The sequence below is a fragment of the Balaenoptera musculus genome, chromosome 1 (genome assembly GCF_009873245.2).
Source record: "Balaenoptera musculus isolate JJ_BM4_2016_0621 chromosome 1, mBalMus1.pri.v3, whole genome shotgun sequence".
NCBI lineage: Eukaryota > Metazoa > Chordata > Mammalia > Artiodactyla > Balaenopteridae > Balaenoptera > Balaenoptera musculus.
The window spans coordinates 98,212,071-98,235,827 of record NC_045785.1 but is presented as its reverse complement, the minus strand read 5'-3'; the positions used below and the strand labels follow the sequence as shown (position 1 = coordinate 98,235,827).

The following is a 23,757-nucleotide window of genomic DNA, read 5'->3' as shown; positions in this document are numbered from 1 at the left end:
CCTGCCAATGCAGGGGACACGGGTTCGAGCCCTGGTCTGGGAAGATCCCACATGCCGCAGAGCAACTGGGCCCGTGAGCCACAACTACTGAGCCTGCGCGTCTGGAGCCTGTGCTCCGCAACAAGAGAGGCCACGACAGTGAGAGGCCCGCGACCGCGATGAAGAGTGGCCCCCGCTCGCCACAACCAAAGAAAGCCCTCACACAGAAACGAAGACCCAACACAGCCAAAAATAAATAAATAAATAAATAAATTTAAGAACAGTTTAAAAAAAAAAAAAAAAAAAGAGGAAATCGACAGTAACACAATAAGAGTGGGGGACTTTAACACCTCACTTACACCAATGGACAGATCATCCAAACAGAAAATTAATAAGGAAACAGAAGCTTTAAATGACACAATAGACCAGAGAGATTTAATTGATATTTATAGGACATTCCATCTGAAAAGAGCAGATTACACTTTCTTCTCAAGTGCGCATGGAACGTTCTCCAGGGTAGATCACATCTTGGGTCACAAATCAAGCCTCAGTAAATTTAAGAAAATTGAAATCATATCAAGCATCTTTTCTGACCACAATGCTATGAGATTAGAAATCGAATTACAGGGGAAAAAAACATAAAAAACACAAACACATGGAGGGTAAACAATACGTTACTAAATAACCAAGAGATCACTGAAGAAATCAAAGAGGAAATCAAAAAGTACCTAAAGACGAATGATAATGAAAACACGACGATCCAAAACCTATGGGATGCAGCAAAAGCAGTTCTAAGAGGGAAGTTTATAGCTATACAAGCCTACCTCAAGAAACAAGAAAACTCTTAAATAAACAATCTAACCTTACACCTATCTAACCTTACACCTAAAGGAACTAGAGAAAGAAGAACAAACAGAACCCAAAGTTAGCAGAAGGAAAGAAATCATAAAGATCAGAGCAGAAATAAATGAAATAGAAACAAAGAACACAATAGCAAAGATCAATAAAACTAAAAGCTGGTTCTTTGAGAAGCTAAACAAAATTGATAAACCATTAGCCAGACTCATCAAGAAAAAGAGGGAGAGGACTCAAATCTATAAAATTAGAAATGAAAAAGGAGAAGTTACAACAGACACCACAGAAATACAAAACATCCTAAGAGACTACTACAAGCAACTCTATGCCAATAAAATGGACAACCTGGAAGAACTGGACAAATTCTTAGAAAGGTATAACCTTCCAAGACTGAGCCAGGGAGAAATAGAAAATATGAACAGACCAATCACAAGTAATGAAATTGAAACTGTGATTAAAAATATTCCAACAAACAAAAGCCCAGGACCAGATGGCTTCACAGGTGAATTCTATCAAACATTTAGAGAAGAGCTAACACCCATCCTTCTCAAACTCTTCCAAAAAATTGCAGAGGAAGGCACACTCCCAAACTCATTCTATGAAGCCACCATCACTCTGATACCAAAACCAGACAAAGATACTACAAAAAGAGAAAATTACAGACCAATATCACTGATGAATATAGATGCAAAAATCCTCAACAAAATACTAGCAAACAGAATCCAACAACACATTAGAAGGATCATACTCCATGATCAAGTGGGATTTATCCCAGGGATGCAAGGATTCTTCAATATACACAAATCAATCAATGTGATACACCATATTAACAAATTGAAGAATAAAAACCATATGATCATCTCAAAAAAAAAAAAAGAAAAAAAGAAAAAATAGAAAGTGCACAGGCACCATACTTGTTCCTGAAAAGTACCCAAATGTCCATCAACAGCAGAATACATAAATATATTGTTAGTATAGTCATACAATAAAAATAAACTACTGCTGTATGCAAAAAGGATTATTCTCAAAAACATTTTTTTTAAATGTATTTTGTTACAGCTACAAGCGTGAGTTACAGCTGTTATCTGTTTTTTTTTTTTTAATTTTTAAAAAAATTTTATTTATTTTTGGCTGTGTTGGGTCTTCGTTTCTGTGCGAGGGCTTTCTCTAGTTGTGGCAAGCGGGGGCCACTCTTCATCGCGGTGCACGGGCCTCTCACTATTGCGGCCTCTCTTGTTGTGGAGCACAGGCTCCAGACGCGCAGGCTCAGTAATTGTGGCTCACGGGCCCAGCTGCTCCGCGGCATGTGGGATCTTCCCAGACCAGGGCTCGAACCCGTGTCCCCTGCATTGGCAGGCAGATTCTCAACCACTGCGCCACCAGGGAAGCCCTCAAAAACATTTTTGAGTGAAAGCAGCCACACGTAAAATAACACATTAAGTGTTTTTGTTTCTGTTAAGTTCAAAGAGAGGCAAAACTAATCCATTGTGTCAGGAATCAGGGCTGGGATTACATCTGAGGAGGAATGACTATTACTGATATATATGAGTGTGCTCACTTTGAAATATTTCATCAAAAAAAATTTTTTTTTTTCAGATAAACCACTGTTCCACTTCAATTCAGCATGAATTTCGGTGTGACCGTGGAAGGCTTTCTATTCATTCAACCACTATTTTTTGATCACCCATTCTGTACCAGGCACTGGGGATGTACTGGTGAGCAAAACACACATGATCCTTGCCCTCCCTCAGACAGCTTAGAATCTCATGGAGAAAGAGAAAAATTACCCAGTAGATGAACATATCTATAAGTTATGTAAAACATTTACAAATTACAGAAGCCTGGAAATACCCTAAGAGGTGAAATGGGAAGTGGTTAATGTTGGGGAAAGCCCAAAATAAGAGGATGAGAAAGGTATCTGCTCTGCTTTTAGCATCTTACCTGGCTCAGAGCTGCTGCTTATTGTGGGTCTAAAGCAGCAGACATGATTTCTTTTTAGGCTTCTTCTTTTCCACTGGTGTTTTTCTATTTATCTGTCTGACCAGGTCATAAAATATCTAAATAAAAACAAGAAAAAGGTACTTATTCAACCAATATTTGAGACCTTGTTCCACAAAACAATCTTGATTCTGTGAAATATTATTCTGCTCTTGGATCTGTATTTTGCTGCTTTAACAGCTGGTTTCTTAGAAGCCTCAGCTGATTTTCAGTCAGGGTAAAGCACAACTTACCTACTTACAATGAGGGAAATACACTTGCTCTTAGAGATATTCAATAACAAATTAATAAAAAGAATTAGTAGTGAAAAAAATAAGATAGTGAAGTGGAATCTTCAGTGCTTCAAAAACCTAATTATTAAGAGAATAGTTAATGCTTCACTTATATCTTTATACTTGCTTTATTTTTTAAAAACTTCAAACTTACAGAAAAGTTGCAGGTACCAAGAACTTATGTATTTTCTTCACCCATATTCACCAGTTAGTAACATTTTCCCAAATGTACATTTTTCCAAAGAAGAAATGCAGGTGGCCAACAGGCACATAAAAAGATGCTCAACATCGCTCATCATCAGGGAAATGCAAATCAAAACCGCAATGAGATATCACCTCACACCTGTTAGAATGGCAGTTATCAAAAAGAACACAAATAACAAATGTTGATGAAGATGTGAAGAAAAGGGAACCCTCCTACACTGTCAGTGGGAATGTAAACTGGTGCAGCCACTGTGGAAAACAGTATGGAGGTTTCTCAAGAAAACTAAAAATAGAGCTACCATATGACCCAGCAATTCCACTCCTGGGTATATATCCAAAAAAAACCCAAAAACACTAATTTGAAAAGATACATGCACCCCATGGGACTTCCCTGGTGGTCCAGTGGGTAACACTCCATGCTCCCAATTCAGGAGGCCTGGGTTCGATCCCTAGTCAGGGAACTAGACCCACATGTGTGCTGCAACTAAGAGGTCTGCATGCCGCAACTAAAAAAAAAGATCCTGAGTGCCACAACTAAGACCTGGCGCAGCCAAGTACGTAAGTAAGTAAAGAAGTAAATAAATAAATATTTTAAAAAAAAGATACATGCACCCCAATGTTCATAGCAACATTATCTGCAACTGCCAAGATATGGAAGTGTCCATCAACAGATGAATGGATAAAGACGATGGGGTGTATATATACAATGGAATACTACTCTGCTATAAAGAAGAACGAAATTTTGCCATTTGCAGCAACATGGATGGACTTAGAAAGCATTATGCTAAGTGAAATAAGTCAGACAGAGAAAGACAAATATTGTGTGATATCATTTATATGTGCAATCTAAAAAATACAACAAACTAGTGAATATAACAAAAAAGAAGCAGACTCACAAATAGAACAAACTAGTGGTTACCAGTGGGGAGAGGAAGGGGGGAGGGGCAATATAGGGGTAGGGGTTAAGAGGTACAAACTATTAGGTATAAAATAAGCTACAAGATATACTGTACAACATGGGGAATATAGCCAATATTTTATAATAACTATAAATGGAATATAACCTTTAAAAATTATGAATCACTACACTGTACACCTATAACATATAATATTGTACAGCAAACCATACTTCAATTAAAAAAATAATGTTCCTAAGATTATTAGCCTAAATTAATTGTTGAAGGGGGGACCACTACCAAATGATTTATCCCAAAGCTATTGATTCATTTATATTCTTTTCTTTCTGGTCCATCCTACCCACTCTCCCATTTTCTTTAAACCATTTAATTCTATTATCTTATTTCTAAGAAAGTTGAAAACATAAGAGTTTATGAACAAAATGGTAGTTTCTGTTTCACAACTCCAAAGCCCTTCAAGAACTTAATATTCATAAGCCATAAACAAAATCTCATTAGTTCCCCAGCCTCAGTGCATAATCTATAAGTGAAAAATAACAAAAGGATAAACTAAAATAGTAAATTAATCAAAACAGCACATTTCTTCATGGTAGCCATGGGTTTCTGGTACAAAACAAAATGGTAACTGGTTTTGTGGTATTACCCTTAAGGATTTCCTTGGCAAACGGTGCCTACCTCACAGCAGCAGTGATGAGGGCAAGTTCGAACTATAGTTATTTGGTTAGATATGCTGAAAGCCCTCAGCCTAGGTTCTTCCTCATCCTTCTGAACTACAGAAAAGTCTAAAGGGAACACAGAATAATTTCTCAATCCCTCTATCATTCCTTAATTGGGATGTTTTGATTCCAATTATTATTCCAGCATCAGCAAAGAACAATTAATTCTTGATTAAGACTGATGTGATTCTGATACAACTATGTACTACTTTCAAAACACAACAAAAATGATGAGTTTTTTTACTTTTTAAAAAATATTTATTTATTTATTACTTATTTATTTATTTTGGCTGTGCTGGGTCTTAGCTGCGGCACGTGGGATCTTCGTTGCAGCATGCGGGATTTTTTTTTTTTTTTTTTTTAAGTTGAGGCATGCGGACTTCTTACTTGCGGCGTGCATGCGGGATCTGGTTCCCCGACCAGGGACCAAACCTGGGCCCCCTGCATTGGGAGCATGCAGTCTTACCCACTGGACCTCCAGGGAAGTCCCAAAAGTTTTTTTAAAAAAATTATATATTATATATTCTCTGATATAGATAGTAGAGAATTAGAGGGCAATTTAGTTAAGCAGGATGTCCCTGTCTGATTTCAAACTTGAGTCCAAGCGTTCAATCGTGTGAAAGTATGATCCCTCTATCTTCAGGCACTCAGAAACCACACACATATTTTCAAGGCATTAGCTGTCTGAGGAACTATTAACTACCCCCAAAACTCTGTAGTTGGATTATTAGGCTATCAAGAGAGAAATATTAAAAGAAGGAAATTATTATACTTTCAAGAATTTCTAGCATAAAGTTTGTATGTTTTCCAAAAGAGTAAAGAACCTTAAATAGCTAATGTATTTCATTTTGTTGTATTTTTTTTCTATTTTTGTTTTATAAACCTTCATGTCAATGGTTGATTTCAATGAGGCTACTGTGAAAAAGTACCTCTGCTGCATGGGAAACTGAAACTCAGAGGAGGGAGATTTAGTAGCATGTAAGTTCCCACAAACAGGTAATGCTTGAAAGGCAAGGAATACCTCCTGTCCACTGTGCTCACTGGACCCTGGCCCAACTCAACCTCGGCCGAGCCCTATGGACTTGGTGGTTGGGTACCAGTGAGGGTGATCACAGGACAGCAGGAACTAGATCTCTAAGGCCAATCATCCTGCAGATAGTGACCATGCACTACTACTCCCCTAGCCAAGCTCATTGTTTTACCTCATGTGTTTATGTGTTTTACCTCAAAGTTCTCTCTCTCTCTTTTCTTTTTTGGTGGTGGTGGGGGGGAGACTAAACCAAAAATTAACATTTTATGATCAGCCATGTTTTTCAGAATAACATCTATGAAACTGTAATTCCACAACAGAGAAAGTTGAAACTGGAAGCATTTCATACTTCCTTTCATTTACTTGGCAGTGAATTAGAAATAACCGTTGGTGAAGATCTCAGCAGGACTTTGTTCCCCATTAGGATGTAAACTTCTTGAGGGCAAGAGTAGTGTCTGTCTAAATGACTGTTACCCTGGTGCCTAACACAGTGCCAGGCACATAGGCACACAATGAGTATTTGCTGAATAAATAAAATTTATGAATTTCTTATTTTTATGTATTTATTAAAACTGGTTTTACCTGAAAGGCAAGCTTTGACTTATTATTTGTAAAACTTATTTATTTATTTACGGCTGCGTTGGGTCTCCGTCGTGGTGCGCGGGCTTCTCATTCCGGTGGCCTCTCCTTGTTGTAGAGCACGGGCTCTAGGGTGCGGGCTCAGCTGCTCCACAGCATGTGAGATCTTCCCAGACTGGGGCATGAACCCGTGTACCCTGTATTGGCAGGCGGATTCTTAACCACCTCGCCACCAGTGAAGTCCCGCAAGCTTAAATTTTTTTCGTGCCACACTTTTAAAGTAATTTGGTCATTTAAAAAGTCAGATAATAGTCTACAACCGTAATATCAGTCAAGGAAAGGTGACCAAAAGAACCAAAGGCCAGAGAGGAATAGGAAGCAAAAACACACCAGAGGACTCTGATAACCTAAACCAGTCTTAAACTGCCATCTATGTTGTAAGTGTGCTGAACTCTGACTGATTACCTGTGATGCTACAAATGGCAAGCACACTGGCAAATGAAGACTTTTGTACTACTGGGAAAGGAAAGAAGCCTACTCTGCTTTTTTTTTTTTTTTTTTTTTAAGAAAAAAAAAAAGCCTTATGTTAAAATTAACAAAAGCAAAGGAACCTCTTAAGATTTTGCTTGGATGTAGTGGTCGCAGTTGGGGATTGCACTAATCTTTTAGGGATCCAGTAAACTATTGGCCCTTTACATCTAGGCAGGCAAGCTTACCTGTTAAGCATTCCTGTCCCCAGCTATGTTCTCAGGACAGTGGAGTAGTTAAGTCACGGACAAAAAAAGCCTTGTGCACCTGCTGTATCAGGCCTAAAAGACCGAGTGAATTATAGTTCTGTATCCACCCACACTCACACAGATTCTTCCCTTTGAGTCATGCACCAAAGGGAAGCAGGACTCAAAACACCAAATTCCATGATATCTTTCTGTACAACGTAAGTTCATTACAGTAACTACTTTGATTTTTGTATTTTTCTCCTTGACTTTACAACCTTTTTACACACATCTGCATAGGTAATTGTTATAATACAAGGGTGATGTGACAATTTTCACACACCACTTTCTGGCTTATCATTTAGAGGCTTAGCAGGACTTTAAAAAACATATTCTTTAACTTAAACTACCTCTTTGCCAACAAGGTAAATATAAGTGTCCTCATCACAGCCATCAAAGTGATTTCATATAAGAGAAGGAATGTGGTTTCTAGGAATTACTTAGTGTTTTCCATAAATTGATAGACTACTTAAAAGAACACCATTTTTTCTTTTTAAAAAAATGTTTTTGGCTGTTAACTTCAAAGAAAGGAAACTAAAAAGGCACTTATTTGTGCTGCCTAGCAGCTGTAGTTTACCTCATTAACGTTGATCTTCGACTTTGCAGAAGATTCTAAAAAGGCACAGTTACACCACTGTCTTGCTAAATTCTGACCCTGTTCTTTGCCAACTACTCGCTCATCTTCCAGGTCACATTTATTACCAACCAAAATCATTGGAACCTGCGGGAAGGAAAAAATCATATAATAAGCCCTAACATACTTGTTACTCAGGCTTTTATAAGTAAGCAACTACCAGCCACCAACTGAAATGTGTTAGTTAGGACTATGATCTTCATCAAGTGCTTAAAAAAAGGTGTATGTATGTGTGTTGGGGGGAAAATGGAGGGGGAAGAGACAGAAAAAATATGGACGAGATTCTACAACATTGATCTGCTAAATTATTTTAAGACTATAATCCCAAAATTCTCAGGTGGACTAATGCTGATGGCTGAACTCCAAGTAGAAAAATCTGAAGGAAAAGGAACCTCCTGCAATACTCATTGTCTTGGTGTGTTTTAAGTGCCTCATCTCACAGGACCAAAAAATGCCAACAGTAGTGGCAAGACCAACACGTTAATAAGTTTTACTTCTACAACTGACATCTAGATCTGAAGACTAGCTTAAGTGAGATATTAAGGAAAAGTAAGAATAAAAATACAGCCACTGAGTAGCTATGTCTTCATCTACAACTCAATCTTTAGTTTATTACACGGGATAAAGAGATTAACATTACCAGAGTTCAGTGATTTGCATGTAATTGCCTATGAAAAGAGAACTCTCTTAGATGAATTAGTCATGGGAAGAAAGAGAACTATTCATTAGGTTATGGTTGGTCATGAGTCATATGGTGCAAATTCCTCCCGCCTACAGTATTACCCAAAGTTGAGGTCCTAAGCAGGTGCCCATGTTCCCATTAATAATGAGAGAGAACACACAAAAACAGAAAGGAAGGTACAAATGAAATTTTATATCCTAATTTATACAACTTTTGAAAAGGAACTTTCTGTAGCTCAAAACTGAGACAAACGTAAAATATACATTTAATCTTTGCAAAAAGGCACAACAACGATGCTATTCATCAAATAAGACAAGAATTCTAAAACAATATATTTTATCACAATAAAAAATTAACATTAAAAAAAGAATTCTAAAACAAAAACAAAATTAAAAAATATAAAAATGCAAGTTAATTAAAATCTTTAACATAATTCAAAGGAAAAAACTAAGTAAAAACTGTACCAACAGAATTTTAGAAATAGGAACATAGCATTACGGTTCTTGATAATGTTCTCTGAACACTGTTTCTGACATAACCACCAACTTTCCAAGCCCAACTGGAGTCCCCCTTCTTCTACCAAGTACTCTTTGATTCTTCTTTCTCCACTGCACTTATGACCCACATAGCACCATGTAGGTCATAAGTGCAGTAGAGAAAGAAGAACTTTACAAACGTGTCCTTCTTTTCTAACCATCTCAGCATATTATCTGTAGGTAAATTTAGAAAGCTGAAAAATGTTTTTGGTCACCAGGGCTCTTAGGCGCATGGTAAATACCCTCTAAATCCTCTACTGATAGAGAAAATGGACACTTTTTATTTGGCCACAGAGAGATGGCAGTATGCTATATATAGAGAGAAATACTTACATCTTCTGTGTCCTTAACCCGTAAAATCTGTTCTCTCAGGTCTTGTAAGTCATTAAACGTGGACTGAGCTGTAATAGAATATACTAGTGCAAACCCTTGGCCATTCTTCATATACAAATCCCTCATCGCTGTAAATTGCTCCTATAATAAAAAATATGCAATTATAAATATGACTTCTTAAATGTATATTGAAACAGTTTAAATCAGAATAATCACAAGTGAGCTACTGAATTTTTTTTTTTTTAATGTATGTATGTATGTATTTATTTATTTTTTTGGCTGCACTGGGTCTTTGTTGTTGCACGCGGGCTTTCTTTAGTTGCGAGTGGGGGCTGCTCTTCGTTGCGGTGCACGGGCTTCTCATTGCGGTGGCTTCTCTTGTTGCGGAGCATGGGCTCTAGGCACGCGGGCTTCAGTAGTTGCAGCACGCAGGCTCAGTAGTTGTGGCTCGCGGGCTCTAGAGAGCAGGCTCAGTAGTTGTAGCGAACGGGCTTAGTTGCTCCGCGGCATGTGGGATCTTCCCGGACCAGGGCTCGAACCTGTGTCCCCTGCATTGGCAGGTGGATTCTTAACCACTGCGCCACCAGGGAAGCCCTGAATTCTTTATTACATGTTATCATGACAGGAAACATAAGACGTGATACATGGTTTCTGGAAAATTTGAGATGAATGTTCCTGTCCCCTCCGTACATGACTAGAAACAACTATAGAATTAGAAGGGAAATCTTAACCACTTTAATTTGTTTCTGTGTGATTTAGAAAAACTGTATCTAGTTCCCTTTTATATACAGATTTTAATTATTTTGGTGCTACAAAAGATGATGTCCAAGGTAGGGTTTTTGGAAAAAAGAAGTCCAAGTACTGAACCCTGAGGCCCTCCAACATTAAGAGGTTGGGGAAATGAAGACAAATCAGGAAAGGAGATTTAGGAGTAACGAATCATACAGGGAGAAAACCAAGCAAGTGCTGTTTCCTAGAAGTCAAATGAATAAAATTTTTACAGATAAGGATAATGATCTACTGAGTCAAAGGTTGCTGAAAAGTCAAGGAAGTTGAGGATATATCCGAGGGATTGATTATGAATGAGAGACCATGGACTTGAAGCTGTGTAAAGAGGGGGTTGAGGATATGAGAGATAATCAAAGATGTTAGATTTAACAGACTGCAGATTACAGTCAGGTTGAAGGGTATGAAAGGAAGTGAGATGGAGAAACAAGAGATGGTTAGTAGAGAGTAGGACACTTGAAAATGAGATTTAAGATGGTATTATGTTACTGGTAATCATATAGTCTAGGGTAAAGACCACGGGCATGAATGACTGAAGCAGGGTAGAGGTCAAGGAACTGAGAGGCCAAGCTACTGGAACATCTATATTACCCGTAAAGATTCTATTTGGATACTAAAATCACCAAGAATTCGGACTAAAGCAGTGTTGGAGAAAGTAAGCAAAAATCCTCAAGGAGTAAGGAGTGATCTAGAACAAGATCAAAGAGCATCAACTACTTTCCAAATGTTATGCAAGGCACTGGGGACAGACAAGTAAACAGAAAATTACAACACAGCATGCTGAGTGCTAGGATGGTAGAAATACAAGATATTTGAGAGCACAAGTGAAAGATCTCTGCAGAAGGGGAAAATTTTCTTAATTTGGACAAGAGGAGGAAGAAACAATGCCCTCACACTTGTGGAGTCTGTGAAAGGAAGAAATAGAAAGTATTTTTTTTTTTAACTGTTGGGGTCTTTGGGAACAAAGAATTATTGCTGATTCAGAAGCTAGGAAATTTGGGGGTTGGGAGAAGTGGCAAGAGGGGGAGATCTCAATTCAGCTGATATAAGAAAGAAGGAGTTCCAGTGATGCAAAGCTTCCTGTTGGAATCAAGATCCATTTTCCCACAGAAGAGAAAAATATGGTATAATTCGTACTCTAATTGCTCCAGTATGCTTAAGTTTTTTTGATCTGAAGCTTTCTCACCATTTATAAAATTATAGTGGGAATATTTGTGCTGAATTTTAAAACAACTTAAAACATTTAAGAATACCCTCCATTTTAAAGCTAGGAATTGCCTAATAGGTAAAGTCTATGTATATGGAGAAAAAAAAAAGAAAAGAAAGTCATTTAATGTGTGCATTTTTTGTGGTAGTATAATTGTGGCAGAATAAAACCATCATTAATTAATTAAACAACTAAAAAGGTGATGACAAATGAAGACAATGAAAATAAAAGCAAATACACAGAGCTCATACTATATAAAAGACATTTCGTGCCAAGTGATTTATAATCACTATCTCATTTGATCATTATCAGCACCCTATAATGTACTAAACGTCATTATACTCATTTAAGCATGTGAAAAATGAGGCTCAAAATAATCCTAAAGATTTTTGTCAGAACACACGTATCTGTCACCAGTCCCTTGAGATGTTAAAATACTATTAAAAAGCAAAAAAAGTTTTTTAAATAAATGAATGACCATGGTGTCAAGAGTCAGTCTTGGGGCTTCCCTGGTGGCGCAGTGGTTGAGAATCTGCCTGCCAATGCAGGGGACACGGGTTCGAGCCCTGGTCTGGGAGGATCCCACATGCCGCGGAGCAACTAGGCCCGTGAGCCACAACTACTGAGCCTGCGCGTCTGGAGCCTGTGCTCCACAACAAGAGAGGCCGCGACAGTGAGAGGCCTGCGCACCGCGATGAAGAGTGGCCCCCGCTTGCCGCAACTAGAGAAAGCCCTTGCACAGAAACGAAGACCCAACACAGCCATAAATAAATAAATAAATAAATACAACAAATTAAAAAAAAAAAGTCTTATTTAAACCCAGAGAAATATCTATTTTAACTAAAATTCTGTATTTAAAATACTTTCCTTTTGTTTGTTTGTTTAAAGCACTAAGAGCATAATCCTTACCTCAATACAGGGAAAAGAAACTCAATACACAGATTCTGTAGGTGAACGCAACATACAATTTAATAGTGATATGTGGGCATTAAGTACATCATAGATAGTTTCACGCACATAAGAAAATTTAAGAAGCCCTACATTTAGAGACTTAACGTTCTTAATCAGAACAAATGCTTTTACTCACAGGAATTATTCAGGTGACCAAACACTGTTCACAAATGAAAATCTGTCCCCCCCGCCAAAAAAAAAAGAGAAAACATCCTTACTGTTCCTGCTGTATCCAGGATTTCGAGCATACACTGTTGGCAGTCTACTTCAACTTGCTGTTAGGGTCGGGGCGGCGGGTGGAGGGGGATGAAAAAGTTAACATCAAAATGTCAGTCTGTTTTCCTCCCACCTCTTCACTCAAAGTCCTTATTAACAACTACAAAGCCTTTCTCTAGCAGTTTGCTGTATTGGTGGAGACCAACTTGGTACTACAGTAAAGAACAGGAGGTCTCAAACACATTCTATTAATAATACAGAAGCTAGGACTGTTAATCCTGAGTTTAGATATTTTTCTGACCACTATGAACTCTTGAGTAATGATTTTTGTTATTATTAGAAGCCAATGGTCATATTCTGCAATTTAAGAAAAACTGCAACAAACAGGTATAGTTCTAACATCTAAAAATGTATAAAGTATGTATATTTATATTATCTTCAAAACAAAGCACGAAAGTATTAAGCAGCTCAAAACACAGCCAATATCTGGGGGTAAAGAAAACTTTGCCAACTTACCAGATTCAAGTTGTCAAAGTTTTACTAAAATATGCCCCAAATTTAATACAAAGGAAATTTTTAATTTAAGAGATAAAGGGAACACAATAACACTGAACCCATATAGTTCTCAAGACTTTGAAAAAAGGTACTTCTTTGGAAAAGCTGTGTGTATAAGGTGAAATTTCATATACTGAATTCTACTTTCCCAGGGCTTTATAGAAGAGAAGGTTGGCCTAAAGAAAGTATCAACTATTAGCTGTGAGGCAAATTTTTAATAAAGAAGGGATTAAGAAAAGTGCTTCAGCATTCAAGGTACAGAAGATCTCCGTTTGTAGTTAAAGCTTTAACCAGCAACTTATTTGGGGGAAATTTCAGTAATGCAACATGGTCTTCTAAAAATAAACCTATTAACCTAAGGACTATTTTAAACTCTGCTTCTGTGTCACATCAGGAATTGATGAGGAGCACCACAGGTGGATCTACAAACTCACTGTCTACCACTTATGGGGCAAATGTGATAATCACCTGCACAATCTGTGAATGGGCATGTTCAATGAACAATGAATTAGGTCTGTAGTTTCTCAATATATATCACAATTTTGTTTCCAATTTACAGATAATGAAACTGCTCTGCCAGTAGGCTTGATGAACTTAATTCAGCAAAAGTTATAGCACCATTTAAAGGTAAATTCTAAAACACCTACCAAAACAATCCTTTCTTATTTGTTGAAAGGAAGGTTAATTTTTTTGGGGGGCAGTGGAGTGTATCGTTGGTTACTAGGCTTTCTTACAACACTGTCTCTTCCCCCCCCATAACATACTTGGGAAATAAAATCATGAAAATTCTCCACAATTCTAGCTAGTCTTATAGTTAAATAAAATAGTATTTTTTGTCAAGACCAACTATTAAATTTTTTTTTCCTTTTAAATAAGCTTTATTTTTTAGAAAGCAGCTTTTGGTTCACAGCAACACTGAGCAGAAAGTACAGAGTTCCCATACACCCTTTTCCTGCTCCCTGCTAGCCTCCCATCCCGCATCAGAGCGGTACATTTGTGAGAATCAATGAACCTTCCTGTATCAACACATCATTATCATGCAAAGTCCACAGTTAGCAGTTTTACTCTTGGTGTTACACCTTCTATGGCTTGGGACAAATGTACAATGTCATGTATCCACCCTTATAGTATTATACAGAATCCAACTCTTTAACTTTTTACAGTTTAAAGATGAAATATTTTTAAGGTTATTATACAACTAAACAAAAATAACTTTCAGTTACTGTATAACTTCAAGCATAAAGTGTTCTTAATTTTAGTTCACAAAGAGTAATCAAAAATATACCTATTTATATGCAATTTTTCTACATTAAAAGAATTCCCACCAGGAAAATGTGTACATTAAAGAACAGATTACTAATCAGTAACAGAACATGGAGCTCTCTATAGCTAATAAGCAGTGTTCTACGAAAAGTATTTTGTCTTGGTGAAACTTTTAGAAACAAATACAGAACATCTGCATCATTTCTCAAAACTATTTTCAAAAAAGCAATTCCATGGATCAAGTTTTAAAGTCATAAGAAACTACTTGTAAGCATGTGTATAAAAGTTTCATATTTTACCTTTCTGTAGGAATCTTCTATCGTTGGGTCATATTTTTCAACAAAAATTCCCTGAACAAATTGAACTGTCTAGAAATTTAAAAAAAGCAGACAAAAGTTAAGGACTTAAAAGAAAAATCAGCCCTTCTTAAATGTTACTTAACTTTGCAAAGTGGTAAAGGTTAAATGTAATTATATGAAAACTCTGGGTAAACATGCAAATGTGAAGTGTCATGATTTTTCAATATAAGGATACATTCATAATTAAGAGTACACTTATGAAAGGTGGTCATGTTAAAAACTGTCAGCAATGCTGCTGCTGACATTACACTGTTAAAATAATTATTATATTAAGTTTTAAAATACAATGAAGATACAAATAAGGACATGGATTCTAATTTACTAAAATGTGAAAATTCATCAGTATTAAAACTCCTATTACCCCTCTATGTATCTATAGCAAGCTTTATCTCATACCCTCAAAGGAGAGAGACAAAAGGTTGTAAATTTTAAAAAGTCTTGAAACAGTCTTTCTAATTGTGGGGGAAAACAGAAGAGGGAATTAAAATTTTTCGAGTTTATTAAATTTATAATCACATTCAAATTTCATATTCACCCCAGAAGTAGGTATTTTTCTGATTTGCCAGCTGAGATTCAAACATATGCCTTCCTGATTCCAAAGCCTTACTCTTTGCACAGGGAAACATCACCTACTCATCTTTTTCAGATCATCTACTTTTATCTCTACAATTTCTATAAGCAAAGACGGGAAACTAGGTATTTTACCATTCAGTAAATGAAAAGAAGTACAGAAGATGGTTGTGAAATATTTCCTAGATAGCTTTAGAACGGGGTCTGGTACATCACTGCCTAAAAGCAAGGGTAAGAATGTGGACTGAGGTCATTCACACTTCAATTAGCCAGAGGAATATTTTATACACTATTTTAGCTTGAATTAAATAGATTAATTTGAATATAGTAAACTTCTTCAACTATCTATAATGGTGGTTCCATTTCCTCAGCTCTCATTTACTCTTCAACCCACCCCAGGATGGTTATGGCATCATCACCTTACTGAAGCTGCTTTTATCACATCCAGCTACTCTGCTATGACTTCTGAGCAGTCAAGTAAAGGTACATTATTTACATTCAAGTACAAGATACATTCTTCTATGCTGGATCCTCCAATCCTACCTACTCTTTAAAGGTTGAGAGGTACTCAGAGCCCAGTCCTGAGTTCTCTTCTCTCTCTAGTCTCTCCCTAGACAACCTCGTTAATTCCTAGGGATTTTTAATTAATTAATTTATTTTAAAAAGGTAATTCATGGACATAGGACAAAATGCAAAAGACACAAAAACATATGTAATGGTAACTAATTCTATTTACCACCTTTTCCAATTCCACTCCCAAGGAAGTGATTGACACGTTATCTGTAGCTTATTGAACCTTGCAAAAATAGCCTCTGTTGTTTTATAATATCTCCCCCCTCATTCTTCCTTTCTTATAAAACACATATGGTACTCTACACTGCTTGGTATCTTTTTCCTCCTAAGTAATACAGCTTAGATATCATTAATTATCAGTATATACAGAGCTGCTGCATTCTTTTTAATGGTTTATAGTATTCTACTCAAAATACATATTAAAAACTTATTTAGCCCCTACTGGTAGACATTTATGTTGTTTCCAAACTCTTGCCACTGTAAAGAATGTTGTAATAGACATCCTTGACCATGTCATTTTGTATATGTGAACTTATGTGTGGGATACATTTCCAGAAAAGGACTTGCTGAATTGAAAGTTACATGCATTTAAAATAACAGATACCAAGAGGGAAGAGCTATGGGGACATATGTATATGTATAACTGATTCACTTTGTTATAAAGCAGAAACTGACACACCATTGTAAAGCAATTATACTTTAATAAAGATGTTAACAAATAAAAAAAATAATAATAATAAAATAACAGATACTCGCAAACATTCACCACAGAGGTACTAAATTACACTCCTAACAGTAACATAATTCCCATGAAATAAATACCATAGATATATTCATGGCAACCCAAATCATACCACAAGTCTCTCTTTTAAGCTATTATCTTGAGGATCTGATTCTTTATTTGATGTATTTACTCGAACATCTCACAAGCACATGACATTTGACATGACTCTTGATTTTCACTCTCAAATCTGCTCATTCTCCAGTGCTTTCCTTCTACTTCTTTAATGGTCCATTCATAAAATCAGTAGCTCAACTGTGAAATTTGGGAGTCACCCTCGACAGCTCCTTCTCTCCTAGTCCCCATATCAATCTAGCACTAAGTTAACTGTCAATTCTACCTCCTATTTAACTCTCAAAACATCTACTTTTCTCTTCTTCACTGCTAATATAAGCTTCCACAAACAATAATGTGGTGTATTGCATTAACTCCCAACTTGTTTCCCACATCTTCTCTGCCTGTCTTCTAAATTACTCTTTATAGAACAAAGTGCTCTCTTTAAAACATATATCCAGTTCTGTCACCACCACCACCCTCCAAAAACCCTACCCTCAACAGCTTCTCACTGTCATTAGGAATAAATTCCAAGTTCTTACATGGTCTTCAAGTCATGATCTGGCCCCTGCTTATCTGTCACCTCATTTCCCTCTACTTTCTTCCCGCTTCACGCCTATCCCAGCAACTGTGACCCTTCTCAGTTGTTCAAATGCTAATTTAGGTTCCCTTGTCATAGGGGTCTCTTAACAATATATACTTTTCTTTCAGAGTATCTCTCTCACAATTATAATCAAGTAGTTCTTTGATTAACTGTGTATTTATTACATCTCCCCCACTATAATGTAAGCTCTGTGAGGGAGACTGTGACTGTTTTTGTTCACTGTTGTAACTTTAGAGTCTGACATTATAGAAGCTCAATGAACACTTACTAAATAAATACAGCATGTGTACAAAAAAATGACCTTTATTCCACTTAAGTCTGGGATGGGGGTAGGGTAGGACTTACTCCACTGGTACTTGTAATAATCAGTCTCCCACACTAGAATGTAAGTTCCTTAACAATGAAAACAATTTTATTCCTCTTTGAATCACAAACACTAGTGCTTAACATAAAATAGGTAGCCAATAAATATTTGATAAATCAAAGAATGAATGAGCCACTATTATAAAACTACACATTCATGGTTACTGAATGAGTCCTTGTACCCTGGTAGGCCAGATATTAGGCATATAAAAAATACTGCCACCTTTTCTCTTGAGTGACTAGAAGTTGTAAAGCAAGAAAATATCACCGTTCTTCTTGTATTATATTAATTAATTATAGTTAGGTGGCTAACTTACCAGAGCAGACTTCCCCACGCCTCCTGAACCAAGGACCACTAGCTTGTACTCACGCATGATGTGGTCTTTTTAAATACTGACAATCTGGGAAAAAAAAAAAACCAAAAAACAAAGATTAATAAACATGCTAAGAATAGCCTAAGAATGTAAAACTGTTACGTGAAATAACATGAGATTTTGTTTTTGTTTTTTCCCTTAAAACTATCAAGAGGAAGACAGAGGCTATACAACAAAACCATGTATATTTTAATATAAATTTATAGGACCACTGCCAGGCATTTTAATTCATTACAGATTATCTTTGACTAGTCATCAGTCATTAGCCTGTTCATGTTACTTTGTATTTGATCAGAAAATAAGATGAATAAAACTAGTAGTTATAACTATAATCACGAGCCCGACTCTTTACGAAGCTATCACTTCAACTTACATACTTTTTTGAAAAGTTCACTCATGAGCTTTAATATAATGAAAATGCTGTTTTATTTGCTTAAAATATCATATGTAATTCTATACTGTTTTGCTCATTATTGTATTATTGGTGAACCACATAAACTGTTACCTCAAATATTATTATGATACAAATGGGAAAATGTAGATGAAATTGTTAAAACTCTGTAGGTAGGTACTGCTGGTTTACTTCATAACGCCTAAATTGCTGGGATTGGGGGGGGAGAAATATAAACTTTATTTTTTATCTCCATGATTATCTTAAAAAGATACAAAAGAATTTCCAATGGCCATGATGGTGTATGTAGGAATGAAATTTCCATCCCACAATAAACAGCTAAAACACCAAACAAAATATGTGAAACAACTGTTTGCAGACGTCATTGGACAATAAGCAGTATAGCACTGGGATCTGAGAGATGGGAAGGAAATGAAGTGAGACCTACACCTGCCCTGGCTTTCTGCCTAGAGGTACTTTCAGATTGTGATGCAGGTAGAAAAAACTCAAGCAGAGAAGTTACCAGAGAAGCGGGAGTTATGCACAGAAAACTCCAGAAATCTGCACAGGGGTCCACCTGAGTCTGTGGCCAAACACTAAGCCAGGCATGCAGGATGAAACTCCATGAGGTAATAAGGCAAAGAATAAATAGGAATCTGTAAGCTGAGCAATTCCCAGAGTGCTGGGAAATATTGACATTCTGACCAGAAGAGTCTTCTTTGTTGAAAAATAGGCAATTCACTTGAAACCCCAGAATATTCATACTTAGTACAGGAGTAAACAAACCCTAGAGTAAAAAATACTCTACATGCTTCCTAAAAAGTCTTAAAAATAAGCCTCAAAAGGATTGAGTCAATCCACAGATAACGACTGCCTGTCAGAGCAAGTCCAAGATTTTTTTAAAGAAAAAAAAATTCCACCATTCAACAATATAAAATTTTCAACGTCCACAGCATCCAATAAAAATTAATAGACACGTGAGAAAGAAAGAAAATATGACCTGAAACTAGGGTGGAATGAGTCAACTGAAACAGTCCCAGAAGTGAGATAATGGAATTAGCCAATGAGGACTCTAAAACTACTATGATAAATATGCTCAAGGATTTAAGGAAAATATGAGGAGAGAAACAGTAGACATAAAAGAACCAAAATGAACTTCTAGTGTTCAAAAACAGTATCTGAAATGGAAATATAACCAGGTGGGATTAACATTATATTAAATATTGCAGAAGGAAATTTCAGAGGAACTGACATGAAGATAGAAAAAAGTTGATGAGGAGGAGGGTAAACAGTGGGGAGATGGAAGGGGAGGGACAGAGAAAAGAAAAGGAAGAAGAAGAATAAAAGAAGAAAGAAGAGGAAAACCACAGCTATCAAGTATATGTGTGTAACTGGAATGGGGTGGGGGGGGTTTGAATAATAAAATAAATAATAAAATACTTTCAAAATTTGATAAAAACTATAAATCCACAGATCCAAGAAACTCAATGAGCCCTCTCCTTAGTATAAATACAAAGAAAAGCACAAGGCACAATAATCAAATTCCTGAAAAGCTGTCAAAGAGAGAAAATCTTACAAGAAGCCAAAGGAAAAAGTTTAGCTACAGAGAAACAAAGTTAAGAAAATATGTAGACTTTCTCAAGAAGCTATGCAAGACAGAAGAAAATACATCTTCCAAATGCTTAAAGAAAAATATGGTCAACCTAGAATGCTAGATACAATGACTATATCCTTCAAAAATGAAAGTGAAATAATTTTTTTTTTCAGATCCAAAAAAAGAAAGAAAAGCTGGGGGAAGAAAAAAGTTCACCAGCCTGCACTTAAAAAAAGCAAAAAAATTCTTCAGGTGGAAGAAAATGATAACAGATGGAAATGTGGATCTACATAAAGAAATGACAATTGGGGCTTCCCTGGTGGCACAGTGGTTAAGAATCCACCTGCCTATGCAGGGGACACAGGTTCGAGCCCTGGTCCAGGAAGATCCCACATGCTGTGAAGCAACTAAGCCCGTGCACCACAACTACTGAGCCTGTGTGCCACAACTACTGAAGGCTGCGTGCCTAGAGCCCGTGCTCTGCAACAAGAGAAGCCACTGCAATGAGAAGTCAGTACACAATGAAGAGTAGCCCCCATGTTCCACAACTAGAGAAAGCCCGTGCGCAGCAACAAACAACCAACGCAGCCATAAATAAATAAATAAATTAATTAATTTAAAAAAAGAAAAAGAAAAAAAAATGACATTACTAAAGAAATAAAAAGTACCAGAAATGGTGAGAGTAAATCTACAAGACGTTTTTGGTCTCTTAAAGCAAAAATAACAATGTACCACAGGGTTTACAACATATGTAGAAGTAAAATATATTACAATAACAGCACAAGAAAGGGAAGGGAACTGGAGGTATAATGTTCAAGGTTCTTACGTTATATCTGGAGTAGTATATTATTTGAAGGTAAATAATTATATGTTAAAGATGCATACTGTATATCCTAAAGCAACCACGGGGGTGGGGATGGGGGAGAAGAGGCATAGCTAATAAGCCAGTAGCTGAGATAAAATGGAATACTAAAAAAAAAACAAAAATCAACTCATCCACAAATAGCAGGAAAAATACAAACGAGCAGAAAAGAACAAAGAAAAGATGGGAGAAATACAAAACAAATAGGATAGAATTAAAAGGCAACCACATCATTACATTAAATGTTAAATCATCTATTCTAATATCCAACATTCAAATTCAAAGGCAAGACCTAATTATATGTTGCCCTCAAGAAACAAACAAATACAGGAAAAGTTAAAAGTAACATTTATTGATGACAAAGTCACAGCTGGTGCTTATATTACCACTGTGGTATGTTGCCTGCATTCAAAATAGAAACAAATACTCAATTTCATTTAGAGGTTAGTTTAAAAAAAAGTATCTTGGGAATTCCCTGGCGGTCTTGGGGTTGGGACTCAGCACTTCCAATGCAGGGGGCACATCCCACAAGCTGTGGGGCCGGGCCAATAAATATAGGGTTGGCCAAAAAGTTCCTTCGGTTTTCAGGTAAAAATAAAAGATACATTTTTCATTTTCACCAAGAACTTTATTGAACAATGAATGTATTCACTGTTTTGTTTCACTACCTTTTGCCATTTTTCAGGCAACTTCGTAATTCCATCTTCCCAAAACTTTTTATCTTTTTGAGCAAAGAACTGTTCCAGGTACCTATTACAGTCTTCCAGGGAATTGAAATTTTTTCCATTAAGAGAATTTTGTAAAGACTGAAATAAATGGAAATGTGAAGGTGCAATGTCTGGTGAATATAGCGGATGAATCATAACTTCCCAGCTGAGCTGTAACAGTTTTTGCCTGGTCATCAAAGAAACATGCGGTCTTGCGTTATCCTGATGGAAGATTATGCGTTTTCTGTAGATTAATTCCGGATGCTTATTGTCGAGTGCTGCTTTCATTTGATTTAACTGGGAGCAGTTCTTGTGGGAATTAATCCTCTGGCTTTCCGGAAGGAGCTCATAATAGAGGACTCCCTTCCAATCCCACCATATACCCAACATCACCTTCTTTGGATGAAGACTAGCCTTTGGTGTGGTTGGTGGTGGTTCATTTCGCTTGCCCCGTGATCTCTTCTGTTCCACATTATTGTACAGTATCCACTTTTCATCGCCCGTCACAATTTGTTTTAAATAACGGAACGTTTTCGTTACGTTTAAGTAGAGAATCACATGCGGAAATAAATACTGTCAAGAAGGTTTTTTTCGCTCAACTTATGTGGAACCCAAACATCAAAGCAATTAACATAACCAAGCTGGTGCAAATGATTTTTAACACTTGATTTGGATATTTTGAGTAAGTTGGCTATCTGCCATGTGGTGTAACATTGACTGTTCTCAGTTAATATCTCCATTTGATCGCTATCAACTTCAACTGGTCTACCTGACCGTGGAGCATCATCCAGCTAGAAATCTCCAGCACAAAACTTCACAAACCACTTTCGACACGTTTGATCAGTCACAGCACCTTCTCCATACACTGCACAAATCTTTTTTTGCGTTTCAGTTGCGTTTTTACCTTTCTTCAAATAATAAAGCATAATATGCCAAAAATGTTGTTTTCCTTCCATCTTCAATATTAAAATGGCTACACAAAAATTCACCAATTTTGATGTCTTTTTTAAAAATGCATGTTGATATGACAGTTGTCACAATACAATCTAACAAAATTGTTTCAAATGAAGTTAAAGACAACTAAGTGCTACTAGAGCCATCTTAATGGAAAACAACGAACAAACTTTTTGGCCAACCCAATCAATCAATCAATCACGATGTATCTTCCCCCCCCCCCCACCGCTATACAAGTGCTGGGGACCCTAAATTATGAATCCCTACGTATTCTAAGCAGTTAGCATTTTAGGTTACTCTAGTCAGACTGTTCTCAAACTTTTTGGTTTCAGGTCTTCTTTACACTCTTAAGAGCTTTTGTTTATATGGGTTCTCAGGAATGGATGTTAGATTTTTTTCAAATACTTCTCCTGCATCTATTGATATTACATGGTTTTTCTTTTTCTTCTACCAATATGACCACTCTTACTGCTTCTGTTCAACACTGTACTAAGCTATGTATAGTAGGTTCTAGCCTATGCAAAAGGAAGAAGTGAAACTTTTTTCGTAGATGACATGATCCTGTATGTAGAAAATCCTAAGGAATATACAAAAAAGCTACCAGACTAATAAGTGGCTTCAGGATAAAAGACTGATACAAAAAAAAGCAATTGTATTTCCATATACTGGAAAAGAACTGGAAATAAAATTTTTAAAATACCATTTACAATAGCATCCAATAAGAAATAAATACTTATAAATAAATACAGGATAGCTTTTTAATGGAAGTTACATAAAAGATAAGTGAAAAACTGAAGAGGAATGTTATAGGTGTGTAGGAAAGGGCATGCTAAGCAGAGGAACAGCTTGAGTAAATACTCCAAATTATTAAATACAGAAGATTTAGGGAATACCACATAGCTCAGCATGGGTAAAACACAGGGTTTAAAAGTAAGGTATGGAAAATGAAGCCGGGTATGGAGACTGGGTTATGCTTGCAAAGGCATTTGCCACATTAAGGAGTTTACTTTTTATCTAGTAAGCAATGAGGAGTAAACAATGATTTCTTTTTGTAAAAGTCAAGTTTTATTACTTTCCTTTTTTTA

At 36.5% G+C, this 23,757-nt stretch overlaps 1 protein-coding gene across 2 annotated transcripts in view; it reads right to left on the bottom strand.

Annotated features, from left to right (window-relative positions):
• Positions 1-23,757, bottom strand: part of RAP1A (RAP1A, member of RAS oncogene family) — a 76,790-nt gene that overhangs the window by 4,667 nt on the left and 48,366 nt on the right. For both annotated transcript variants that reach the window (XM_036856891.1, XM_036856890.1), the window contains exons 2-7: positions 18,108-18,191; positions 14,786-14,854; positions 12,671-12,727; positions 9,509-9,649; positions 7,901-8,044; positions 2,776-2,891 (exon numbers count right to left, since the gene is read on the bottom strand). In XM_036856891.1, the coding sequence (XP_036712786.1) occupies positions 2,805-2,891; positions 7,901-8,044; positions 9,509-9,649; positions 12,671-12,727; positions 14,786-14,854; positions 18,108-18,164 (555 nt within the window). In that variant the 5' untranslated portion in view covers positions 18,165-18,191 and the 3' untranslated portion in view covers positions 2,776-2,804. The remainder of the gene's footprint in view (positions 1-2,775; positions 2,892-7,900; positions 8,045-9,508; positions 9,650-12,670; positions 12,728-14,785; positions 14,855-18,107; positions 18,192-23,757) is intronic.